Here is a 12,643-nt window from a genome sequence, read left to right as displayed (position 1 = left end):
TGTAATCAGGATCCCAAGTCACAATGCAGCCTAAGGACAATAGCCAACTCCAGCAGCGTGACCTCCAAACAGACCCTTGATTGGTCCCATTTTACAGATGAGGAAACTGAAATCCAGAGAGGTTAAGACACTTGTCCGAAGTCACCCAGCTGTGGAATAGCAAGGCTGGGCTTTGAACCTAGGCAGACTGCCTGCTCTCTAAAGGGCTAGACTAGAGCAAGCCTGGGGCCTCTCCAAGGGTCCATCACAGTCTTGGGCTCACACACTAGAAGGAAGGGCCAACACTGAGGACCGCTTGCCCTTGGCACGCAGACCCACCTTGCCGCACCTTCAGTCTTCCTTGCTGTAAGGGACGCCCCCCAGGAGTCCAGTTTGTAATCACGCACAGCTGGGGAGAGGACGGCGCTTTACAGGTGCTGGGACAATCAAGTGCTCTGTATCTCTCTGGTACTGGGGCCTGAACCAGGGCCTGCCCACTGAGCCACAGCCCAGCCCCTTCTGTTGGGAGAGGGGCCTTGCCGCGTTGCTAAGGCTGGCTTGGAACTCGCAGCCCCCTCAGCTGCTGGGATCACAGGCCCAGGTGACATTTAGCACCTCAGTGTCCCTGGGGAGACTGCGGCCTTGGCTCCCCTCGCCCCCGAGGGGCCTGGCCCGGCTCCAGGACTCACCGGGGCCTCTCATGTCGGCCTCTCAGAGAGCTGGCACCAGGCTGGACATGCGGCCCCACGCGCCCCACCTGCCCCTCCGGCTGTGCCTGCTGCAGCGAGGTGCCACGGCTGCACCCCAGCCGGAGGGCAGCAGGTCCTTCCTCTGCGGGCCACGTCCTGGCTGCAGTGGGCTGGCCTGGGGCCAGGGAGTGAGCTCGGCTCCTGCCGCTCGGCCACGGGGTCCTCCCTCCCCAGGTCGGGCCCCTGTGGGAACCGAAGGCCTGGGCCTCTGAGCAGAGCCAGGCCCAGGGGGGCGGGACAGTGGGGCTGAGATGACTCAAGGAGGGGTCAGGACAGTGATGGTCTTCGTGACCACAACCCGAGCAGGACGCCAAGGCTGAGGGGACCTCGGAAGGCCCTCTCAGCCATTCTCCTGCCTCTAGGCAGGGTCTAGAGAACCGTCTGCTCCACAGGAGGTGGCATGCAGGAGCACCCAGAATCAGAAGTCCTGCTAACGGCCCTGAGGCTCAGCTCCCGGGCCTGCAGAAGGGTCCACTCTGCCCTCACCCGGCAGGGAGGGCTGAGGAGAGGTGAGATGTTTATAATCCAGTCCCTGGTAAACTCTAGTGGGCCTCCACTAAGCTAGTTAGGGTTAATAGCAACAGCGGGGATAATAGATAACCCCTAGAGGAGCCCGAGACCTCCTCACGAAGTATAAGTCCTCCAATATCTGGAAGTTCCTGCACAAGTCTAACCTGCATCCTTCCGACCTCACCTGACATAGCCCTTATTCTTTTCTAGAAGAGGCATGAACCCCAGGTGTGCTGACATGGGAAGACCCCATGAAGCCTCCCGGCGGTCATTCCTCACAATGCTGAGTGTGTTTTCACCCTGACCTTCTGAGGTCCACTAGGAAATGCTGCAGAGAAATGTCACCTGGGGAGGGAGGGGGAGAGGCGGCAGAGTTACCGCCAGGATCCAGAGTCATCAACGCTCTGACTCACGTGAGCCTCCAGCCCTTGGCACCCCCTGCTACGGACCTTGCCCCCTGGAGGCCTCAGTGTCCCTAGAAGCACAAGCTCTGTCTCTGGTCTGCCTGCTCCCCGCAGCCTGAGAGCGCAGAGCGCTGGGCTCACAAGCCAAGACGCGGAGTTAGGAGCTGTGGGCTGCGAACAGCGGGCATCCCAGGCAGGTTCCGATGACCCCAGCCCAGCCCCAGCAAGCCGGGCCCAGCAGGAGCTGCCCTCTCAGCACAGCCAGCCTGCCACGCCTTACGTCTAGACCCTTCTCCAACCCCACAAACTCCCTTTCTAGCAGGAGATGGGAGGAGGGCGAGAGCTACAGACTCAGCTTTCCTTGGAGGTTAAAGACGGGAGGGGGCTGTGTGGAGAGCACCCTGCAGTAGTCAGCAGGGTCCTGGGTTCAACTCCTACCTCTGCCACCAACTTGCTGTGTGACCTTGGGCAAGTTCCTTTCCCTCTCTGCTCATCTGTCTGAAAAAGAGGTGGAGCCAGGCCATCATGGGGGCCCTGCAGCCCCCATGGGCCCCAACCTCCACTTCTTCTCAGCTCCCAGGGACAAAAGACTGTCACCCTCCCTCCCAATCAGAGGCCAAGGAGATGTGCACAGGGGCCGGAGGTCTGCCTGCAGCAAGAGACCAGAAACAGGCCACCTGGATGCCACCGAGGGAATTCAGCTCCTGCTGTTGCTTCTTAGCGGGGACTCAGGAAAAGCCATTCCCGGGAGGGGCTGGGCTGGGGGCCCCAGGGGCGGGCCTCAGGGCCGCCCAGGGAGTGCAGGCTGGGGACCGCAGGCCAGGGGCCCAGGACACGCACAGGGGGACGGCAGGTTGCTGGCCACGGTGGCGGGCCCAGAGTCAAGGGCATTTCCTGTTCTCAAGGCGCGGGCACAGCGGTGGGGCCCTCTCCTGACACCCCGCTCTGGGGCGCTCCCATCCCAGGTCAGGGCTGATCTGAGGGGTTAAAGTCAAGCAGCAGCAAAGAGAGAGGAGCTGTCCACTGTGGGGTCAAGTCCGCGGCCTCAGAGGACCTCTGGACAGATGGCGTGGCCAGCGTGAGCCCCAGCTTCCTTTTCTGGGTAAGAGGGAGGATCCACCTCGTCTTAAAGGTTCTCAGGGGGAATCACACGGGCTCAGTACCGGGACACCCAGGGCCTGGCGACCTGCTTCCCTTCCCTTACAGCTGCGAGGGCCCGTTCTGCTCCTTAGGCTGCGGACAGTCCCACCCTCAGAGTTGACGCTCCGTGACGAGTATGTGTCTGTCTGACCACAGTGCTGTCTGCAGTCTGGTATACAGTAGGTGCTCAATAAACACTTGCTGACTCAGAAATGAGCGAGTGGCCTCATCCGACCCAGACAGGTAGATGGATCGTCACCTCCACCATGAGCACCGCGTGGCTTGGGCACCAAGCAGGAAACGTGCCCATCGCAGGGGGGGGGTGCGGAGGGGAGACAGAGGTGGGCGGGGACCCCTGAGGGACCGCCCTCCCGTGCCAGGCTGGAGGGGCCAGGCCATTCCCAGGGCTCCCTGAGCCTTGCCTCTTCCACGCTCAGGGGGTTCTGGAACCCAAGCCCTCCACAGCCGCCCTCTGGGCAGGAGCTGAGAGCTCAGGCCGCGTTCTAGTCCAGTCTCGGCCCTCAGTGAGCCCAGGGCTGGGCCCGCCAGTCACCTCCCTGAGTCTCCATCTCATCTGTGAAGCGGCCCTGCCAGGCTCCTGGGATAGAGGCTGAACCAGCCCCCCAGCGTGGCCCCAGAGGTGGGCCTGGGGATGGACAGCACCAGCCCAGGCAACCTGAGTGACCCATCTGCTGCCCCTCCACAACTTAAGTCATGGGAAACCAGCCCCAGAGAAGGTGACACCACTGACCTCCAGCCACTCAACACAGGTGGCCCCTCAGCCACCTAGGAAGTACAATGGTCCCATGAGTTAGACACAATTGTCATTTCTCAAATGAGAAGATCATGGTTCAGAAAACTTGAACCAAGTATGCTCCTGCCCCCGGGCCTTTGCACCTGCTTTCACCTCCACCTGGAAGGCTCTCCCCTGGGAAGCCACATGGCTCCCATCCCCACCTCATGCAGGTGACTCATGAAGCAAGAAGGACTTGCCGGACCTCTCAGCCCACGCTCCAAGCCCTCACTGTCCCCTGCCCCACTCTCAGCACCTGGAACTACCTGACATTCTTTTGATCGTTCTTTCAGCCATTTTTCCCTGTCCCATGGCCCGTCCATCTGCCCCATCGGGTGGGCGCTCAGTGGGTATTCACTGCCTCCCCACCCGGGGGGCCTGGCTGAGGCCGAGGGGCAGTGCTCCTCCTGGCCCACATCTAGGTGGCAGGTGTTGGACCTGAGGGCACAAAAGGCTGTCAGGCCACAGAGGGTGGCTCTTCTGGGGGACCCTCTGCCAGCTCCTGGGGGCAGGACTGGATCCTGATTTTCTCTGCCCTCCCTGACCCCAGAGGGCCAGCTTCACACACTTCAAAGGCAATGACACACCACCACCCCCGCATGAGACAGCCCCCTTCCCTGTGTCCCCAAGTGTCCCGGCTCCTGTCCAGTCTAACCTCCCCCAAAGTCCCCTCCACGAGCCACAGGGAACAGGAGGCCCAGGAATGGGCCGACCACAGCTCTCAGGCCAGGGGTCAACCTGGGGGGCCACGGATAGCCTAAGCCACGTACAGGGCCCAGCCTGAAAGAAGGACACCTCTGCGAGAGTCCTGGGCCTGTTGTCCCAGTTGACAGACCTCAGACACAGCCATCTGCCTCTGAGCCTCAGTGTCCCCTTCTGAATAATGAAATAACAGGAGTAAATGACTTCCCACAGGTGCGACTATGGGAAACCTACTTCTACAAGATTAGCATCAAGTAGTGACGCCAAGCAATCAGCAACCTTGGGGACAAGCCTATTCACCTAGAATCCTGGCTTCCCTACTGACTCGCTGTGCAACCTCAGGCATGTGACTTAATCTCTCTGTGCCTTGGCTCTTTCTTCATGCCTGGAGATGCTCAAACAAGGGGAAAAACAATTTCCTACCACAATGCAGAGGAATACATGAGGTGGACTGGGGACACCCGGAGCCCCTCCTGGGGCTGTGCCTACTGTGGGCCTGTCACACCCCACTGCCTCCAGATCTGCGTGCGCACGAGAGGAAATGGGCAGAGCCAGGTGACACCAAGACGACGTGGAGACAAGTGCTGAGATGGAGCCTGCGAACTGCTCTGGCCTAGGCCCCCCCAACCCAGGCAGGCCCCAGACACAAAACACCCCTGGCAGATGTCCCCCACGCCATGGCACCCAGGAGCGGTGCACAGGGAGAGAGGACCCGGAGCAGCAGCCACACAGCAGCCACACAGCAGCCATGCAGCCTTCTGGTGACAGGACTCAGGGCAGAGCAGAGCCAGGCACAGAGAGGCAAGAAGCGCCAGGCCCCAAGCAGACAGGCGGTGAGGCCGGCGGGGGTGGGTCCACCCATAGAGTTTGCGTAATAGACACGGAAAATCTTTACCGGCCTACCCATCTTGCCCCTCTTGCCAGGAACGCCAGGCAGACCCTGTAGGGGAAAGACAGGGGACAGGTCAGGACAGGACTCCAACAAGACACAGCTGGCCCACAGCAGCCCCAGAGCCACCCATGGGAGGTGACAGAGGGCCTGGAATCCATACTATGTACACAGTGTCACCAGTTATGTGGGATGGACAGATGGCCTTTGTACTCTGCAGGGCAGGGGGCTGCTGGGGAGATGCCTAAGAAAGTGCTCCTGGCATACAGCAGGTGCTTACTTGTTGCTTCTTCTCCTGCCTTCCTAAGGCCCTCAGTGTCCAGCTCACGGACAAGTTTACAGCTGAGTTCCCAAATATGGACTCAGGCTGGAAGTGGGCCAGGGAGGAACCCTGAGGGGCTTCTAGAGGACATCAAGGCGGGGCCGGGGGCGCCTGAGCACCTCATCCCGACTCCCCTGACTTGGACACCTGGCTGGAAGGACGGGGCATCCTAGGGAATCTCAGGTCCCCGCCTTCCCCAGAGCTGGGCCCGGTCTCTCTGCAGAGCTCAGGGTGCAAGCCAGTCACCCAGTGCCACCTCTGGTGCCGACACTCCCCTCCCCTGCCCCACCCAGCTCCACTGTCTCCACCCAGGTGCAGCCTCCAACATCTGGTCCTTGGACCTCATGCATGGCACAGCTGCCACCAGGTCCTGGGTCTCCAGCCGTCTCATTCGCCCCAGGAAAGGAACTAAGCTGCCTAAGGGGGCGGGATGAGCAGGCCGTGGGCAGGCCGTGGGCAGAGGAGCAGGGGTGAACCTCTGGCTCTGCGGGCCACCTGGTCTCTGCCACTGGCGGGGAAGGCGGCCAGGGCTGACAGTGGGCAAATGAGCACGGCTGGGCTCAATAAAACTTTATTCGCAAAAATGAACCACGGGCCAGAGTCTACCTCTGAGTAGGAAGTGGGCCTGTTTCTCATTTGCTGAAAGCCTGCGAGAGGCTCCCCAGAAGAGTCCCTTTCCTGGCCAGGGCCCCTCCAGGCTCGCAGCCTCCTGCGTGGACCTGGGCCATGGTTCAGGTGAACGGGAGGCCGCTGACTGTGCCAGGCTCCCTGACCTGGAAGCCCCACCGCGCTGCCCGCTCCCAGCCGCCTCCGGGAGGGACCCGGTGACCTTGGGCTCTGCCCAAGGCGGAGGGGGCGCATGGTGAGTCGCCACAGGAGCGCACTTACCCGCTCTCCGTCGGCCCCAGGCAGGCCGAAGAGCCCTGGGAGTCCGATGTAACCCTAGGAGAGAGCAGGCGGGTCAGGGTGTGGCGGCAGAGGGCGGAGCAGCGTCCAGCCCGGCCCCGCCCCAGAGGCCCCGCCCCGGAGACCACGCCCCTAGAGGCCCCGCCCCGAGGCCCCGCCCCCTCCTCTCGCTGGCAGCTGGCAGCAGCGCGCTCCGTGGTCCTCGACGACACAGGCCTTGAGGCAAGTGTATATGCCCATGGACTGCATGGTGCCGGCTTCCACGATGTAGTCCAAAGGCACATACCCTCACGCCAGGGAAGGCGGGCGCTGCGGAGCCCGCCCCGCGCCCCAGGACGCCGCCACCTGCTGGAGGAAGCCTGGCCTGGTTAGGTGCTGGGCCCGCCCACACCCAGGGCGCCCCAGGGTGCTCCTGCAGCGCTCCTCCTAGGCCTCCAAGGTCTCGAAGGGAGGCTCACGTCCACCCCAGCCACCTGAGTGACAGCAGGACCATCAGCTGTGCTGACATCCTGCCAGGCACCGCTGCTCCCTGTGGTGCTAAACTGCTCCCTGTGGACTGGCTGTCATCTCCCTCCCTGGACAGACAGGAGGAGACTTAGCTCTGAGGAAATAGCAACTCAGCCAGTCCGTGGTGGAGCAGGGAGTCCCCTGAGCAAACCCTGGTCAGCTCCTAGTCACTAGGTGCAGCTGACTCCAGACCCCAACCCTGGCATCAGGGTGCTGGCTGGTCCTGATTCCCAGCCTCGGGGGCCTCTTTGCCCTCCACAGGACCGCCCTTCCCATCCTCAGGACTGCACGTCTGAAGCAAAGCCTGCCTCGAACGCCCTCTACCTTGGACAGCATCTGGTGCCCTCGCCAGAAGCAGTCTCCTCTCACCCCAGCCCCCCATTTGAGCCCCAGGTAGCAGCATCTACCATGGAGTTCCAGGCATCTATGTTCTCTATCCTCACCAGCCTGGGAACTCCCTGGGCAGGGTTCTAGTGCCCGGTTGGTATCACTGTCTGTACCCTCTAGGTGTTTCTGGAATGACTTAATGATAACTATTAAAAACCCTGACATTCACTGAGCACAAACTATGCACCAGGCCCAGCTCTCAATGCTTTGCATGCATTAAAGCATTTACTGCATCCTCACTACACTCCTAGAAGTAGGTATTAGTCCGCACACAGGAGAGGTGAGAGTATTCAGGCCCAGAGAGGTGAAGTGACTCCCCAGGGTCACACAGCTGGAATGTGGTAAAACTGGCATCTGAATTCAAGTCATGTGATTCCCAGGTTCCTAAATACTCTGCTACACACCCTTCTATTGAAGGTCCCCAATCACCTCTCCTGCTCTGGACAGCCGCAAGGTCACTGAGTCTCCTTCTCAGCATGTAGCAGGATCACTGTTCATAATCAAGAGTGACATTTACCTACCCTTCCAAGAAGGGCTCATTTCCCAGATTTACAGGTGGGAAAAGGGGCTCAGAGAGGCCCAGTGACTGGCCAGCACCCTGCAGCTGGTGAATGGCAGAGGGTCTCAAGCCCTGACGCCTGTGCCGCTTTGACTGCTTCATAAACATGAGGCCGCAGGGGTTGGAAGGCAGCTTGAGGGGCCGGCCCCCATGGGCACCTCAGGCCCTGGGAGCTGGAGGAGGCAGAAGAGGGGGCCACACTGGTCCTCTCCACACATGTGGCCTCAAGATGTTGCCATTGTAGCAAACATCAGGCAGCCCCAGATGTCATCAGTGTGTCCTCTCCTCGGATGGCAGATGGACACTGGGGGCTGAGAAGACCTTTCCCTCTGGGCTTAGAAGGCCCCGCTGAGGCCGCAGCTCACAAAGGCAGCTAGAGGAAGGCAGGGAGACCCAGTGCCCCTGCAGGCACCTCCTCAGGCCCCCTGCATGCCATAGCAAAGTCCTGGGGAGCCCGCCTACCTGCCCACGTGCCCACCTCCTGCCCTGGGGTTGCTCTAGGGCAGAGACCGTGGCCATGTTGACCTCTCCCTCCTGCCAGGGTATATGTGGCTTTGGCTCCCGAGCGAGGGCTGTGTGACCCCCTTCTCAGTGCCCCTTAGGAGCCCCCGTGCTCCACCTTGGGGATGCAGCGTGGGCCCTGGGGCCCACCAGGACCCCACTTTCCTTGTAGGAGAGGAGATGCAACCAGATCATCTCCTGGACTTCCAACTCCACTGACCCCCCTTCACTTCACCCAGGGCCTTCTCTCCCTCCCCACAGCCCACAGGAGAGCCCCTCCTGGCATCTCCATGCCAAGCCACAGCAGGCCTTGGCATGGCTCCCAGGGCAACGACGGGCAAGCCTCAGCGATGGCTACTAAGTTTGCTTCTTTGGAGCTTAAAAGAAGGGGTGATCTGGAAGCTCTAGGGCTTCCAGGCCAGGGCAGCTCCCCCACTGGACACCTCAGGCCTCCACAAAGGGAGGTCCCCAGCCCTTGGCTGGGAAGGAGGGAGGCACTGAGGATTCTGCTGGCAGGCACTTCAAAGGGCACTACGTTGGGCTCCCTGGTCACTTGAAAGGAACAGGTGGACACGTCAAGCAAATGCCCACTGGACCTGGCACGTGGCTGAGTCCCAGCAGAGCCTTGGCTGCCTGGACTGCCAGACTGTGGGACCTAGTGGCTCCCTTGGTTCAGGGGTGCCCAGCCCTCCTGCTGCCCCATCCTCCAGGGAGTGCCCAGGTGGGAGGGCCTCAGCCCCAGCCTCCAGCCCCCAGCCCCCACTTACAGCCTGACCTCCCATCAAGCCCACTGGAGAACAGGGGACGCCACACAGGCCCACCCGTGTGGCACCAGCCAATGCCACTTACCCGGCTGCCTTTGGGGCCAGGATCTCCTACAGGCCCAGGTAACCCCTGAAACACAGAAGACAGAAAGACGAGGATGTGTGGGGACGCCCTGCCGCACCAACATCCCAGGGCGATCCTGTCTCTGGAGCCTCAGCTGCTCCCCCCCCCAGAAGGCCCTCTCTCCTCCCTCAGCGGGGAGACTGGTGGGAGGAGCCTCTGGAGACCCCCACCTGCACCGGCCTCCTCTTCCTGAGCATCCCATCCCTGCTGCCTACAAAGAGGGGCTGCCATGGTCCACTCCTGGACAGCCCTTTCCTTCGGCCCCACCCGGAGGAGACAGCTCCTTGGCCCTTAGCCCACAGCCTCCCTGTGCCTGGGGCACCCATGGCCATCGCCACACGGCCACAGAGCTTCCAGAAGCCATATACTGCACCTGCCTGCCAGGGTAACCTTTGGCCCCTGGGCTGCCCTCAGGTCCCGGCGGTCCCTGCAAAGGAACAGAGAGAAACGGACGGTATAGACAGGCCCTGCCCAGCTCAGGGGCTGCTGGTGGTGGGAGACGGGGCTGGGACAGGAGAGGGACAGGAATGTGAGAGGAGCCAGGAGGAAATCTGGTGGGCCCCCAGCCCACCCTTCTGCAAAACCAGTCAGACCAGCTCTTCTGCAGCCGCGGGGTAAGAAAACACCCGAGGCCTGGCCCCGCTGGCAGGGCTGCTGTTGACTTGGGCCAGGGAGCCCAGATTCCTGCAAACCCCTGGCAGCGTGGATAATGTCCCCTAACATGGCTGGAACAGGCGGCTATTCATGGGTCTAACCAAAGTGGAGTGGCTCGTGCCAGCCCCAGGCCACACGGGCTCCTTCAATCAAGGGGTGGGTGGGATGAGGTGGGGGCCCAGCAGGACGGGAGGTGCCGGCCTGGCCTGGGGCAGGTGGGGAGAGAAGCAGTGCTGGGCGGGCCGAGGCCTCACCTGTTCTCCGGGGTGCCCGGCCGGTCCAGGATAGCCCTTGTAGCCCTGTGGGGGGAGAAATCGCATCAGGTGGCGGGGACACAGCAGGCTGCAGATGGCCGGGCCACGCCTGTCGTGCAGCGCTGCCCCAGCTGCACCCCAGAGACCACCTCCGAGTTCCTGCAGGTGCTGCTGCGTGAAGGTTCGCCCACCCCGAGGGCTTCCTCTGCTCGGTGGCTCTTCAGCCAGCGGAACCAGGGGGATTCCGACCCGGGATGGAGCGACAGTGATGCCCCTGGATTCCAGCCCTGCCTTGGAGATCCAGAGAGAGGGAGAGGCGGGCAGCAGCCGGGGCAGAAGGGTGGTCAGGGGATGGCTGGACGGCCACGAGGCGGGGACCCCTGCTCTGTCAGGACCTGCCCGCCTCCTAAGCCCCATCAGAAGAGCCACACACACGGGCACACGGGCTCTCTGGGATGGCGCCTCCCTCTGCCCGCCCTGTGCCTGTTCCAGGGAGGAAGGGGACACCCACGGGTCCTGAGGGAGAAGGGTTCTGGGGACACTCTAGGGCCAATCCTGACCCTCTGTCCCCATGGCCCTACCACCGTGATGTCCAGACCAGGGGTCCAGGAGCAGAGAATCAAGAGTGCCTCCTCAGGTGGCACCAGCAGGCCAGCAGGGCCCATGTCATGAGCATTCGGTGGCCTCCCAGGGAAACCCCGGCTGGCACCTCCTGCCCACTTAGTGATGTCCGTGAAGACAAGACCGGGCAGGGGGCTTTCCTTTCAGACAGCGCGGCCACACTGCCCTGTTAGATGCCCTCACACAGGGAGCCCTGGGCTTGGTGCAGACACTGTCAATTACTGTGCATCTTTAGGGGGGTTGCTGCCCTTCCCTGGACCTCCAGGGGGTGTGAGTTTGTGGTTTAGAACTCAGGAGCTGGAAAGCGTCCCAGAGTCTAAACCACACACACACACGGGACCCCACAAGACCACAGCCCGACGTGCCTGCGGGGCCCTCTGTGCGTTTTCTGGGGACTAGATGGGCAGCGTGTGACCTCATTCAGCCGCCACAGTGGGGTCGGGCAGTTACCATCTCTTTTTCCAAGAAGGGGAAACTGGGTGGCGGGCACTGAGGCCACCTGCCCCTGAGTCCCACTGCTCCTCATGGCAGATCTGGCGACACCTGAGGCCACACTGACAGCCTTGCAGAAGCCCCGGAGGCCTGGCTCTCTCCCTGTACACAAGAACAAGCACCTCCGCGCCCCCAGGGAGCAAAGGTGGAGTTGAAGGCAGGCCTTGCTCACCCACTCACAGGGCCAGGCTCTCAGCAGGGGCGGCATCTCCCACCCAGGGGCCTGCATTTTTTCCCCAGGAGGCAAACTGGGGTGCAGACCACCACCGGTGACTAGATCAGACCTCTTGTTTCAGGTTGATCCAGATTCCAGTACTGCTCTGCCCACTGACTAGCTGTGTGACCTGCAGCCAATGCCTCCACCTCTCTGAACCTCTTTTTCCCCGATTACAAAATAGGAGGACTAGGGTTAGTGCATGAATTACATGTTATTATGTAAAGCACTTAACACCACATCTGACACTGAATTCCATCGAGGGCCCTGGAACAGTTGGCTGCTGTTTCAACCAGGGTCTTCATTTCTCTCTCTTCTTTTTTAAATGATACTGGGGATGGAAGCAGGCGAACCACATCCCCAGCCCTTTTATTTTTTTGAGACAGGGTCTTGATAAGTTGCCAGGCTGGCCTCCAACTTGTGATCCTCCTGCGTCAGACTCCCAAGTAGCTGGGATCTCAGGCGAGCGCCCGGCACCTGGCCTCCTCATCTTTCATTTATTCATGTAAAACCCACTGCTGAGCTCGCCCGTGCCAGCACTCCTTGAAGCACGGGAAGAAAGAGACAGGAAACATCCTTCGCCTGAATGGAGTTTACATTCTGATTAAGGAACTATAAAAACAAAATGAGTATAAAGGGTAATGCTGGGCGGGGGGCGGGGGGGCAGGCCTTGTGTAAGAGGCAGGCAGATCCAGTTCTGCAAGATGGAAAGTCCTGCAGCTCTGTGGCCACCACGGGAAAGCACTTACCGCTACCAAAGGGTATCCTAGGCGTGACGAAGGTGGCCAGTTGTGTGCCAGGCTTTTTTTTTTTTTCCAACCACACACAAAAAAAGCTAAATTTGAAAAATGAGAAATGATGTCCGGTAGTAACCAGAGCCATGAGAAAGAAAAAGCAAAGTCATGGGACAAATAATGGCAGGGTTGGGCAGGGGTGGTGACGTGGGCGGTGGTCAGGGAAGGACGCCCTGAGGAGACCACTGAGGTGAGAGAGGTGGGCCCAGGGCTGGCTCCCGGGAAAAGCATCCAGGCAGAGGGAACAGCATGGGCAAGGTCCCTGTGGCAAGAATGTTCTCGTGGTTCACGGTAGCTTGAAGGCCCTCCGACTGGAGCAGAATGAGCGAGGTGGTCGGAGAAGAAGCAGGAGATCAGACACGAGCGTGATAGGATGGC

The 12,643-nt window shown here is 61.0% G+C and overlaps 1 protein-coding gene across 2 annotated transcripts in view; it reads right to left on the bottom strand.

Annotated features, from left to right (window-relative positions):
- Col27a1 (collagen type XXVII alpha 1 chain) overlaps nucleotides 1–12,643 on the bottom strand; it is a 125,939-nt gene that overhangs the window by 73,335 nt on the left and 39,961 nt on the right. For both annotated transcript variants that reach the window (XM_046451416.2, XM_046451417.2), the window contains 5 exons: nucleotides 10,145–10,189; nucleotides 9,610–9,663; nucleotides 9,198–9,242; nucleotides 6,377–6,430; nucleotides 5,173–5,217 (listed from right to left, as the gene is read on the bottom strand). In XM_046451416.2, the coding sequence (XP_046307372.1) occupies nucleotides 5,173–5,217; nucleotides 6,377–6,430; nucleotides 9,198–9,242; nucleotides 9,610–9,663; nucleotides 10,145–10,189 (243 nt within the window). The remainder of the gene's footprint in view (nucleotides 1–5,172; nucleotides 5,218–6,376; nucleotides 6,431–9,197; nucleotides 9,243–9,609; nucleotides 9,664–10,144; nucleotides 10,190–12,643) is intronic.

Source organism: Marmota monax, unplaced genomic scaffold, assembly GCF_021218885.2.
Source record: "Marmota monax isolate L192 unplaced genomic scaffold, Marmota_monax_Labrador192_F-V1.1 WCK01_AAM20220418_F8-fsc00020, whole genome shotgun sequence".
Classification (NCBI taxonomy): Eukaryota; Metazoa; Chordata; class Mammalia; order Rodentia; family Sciuridae; genus Marmota; species Marmota monax.
This window is presented reverse-complemented; position numbering and strand designations above follow the sequence as displayed.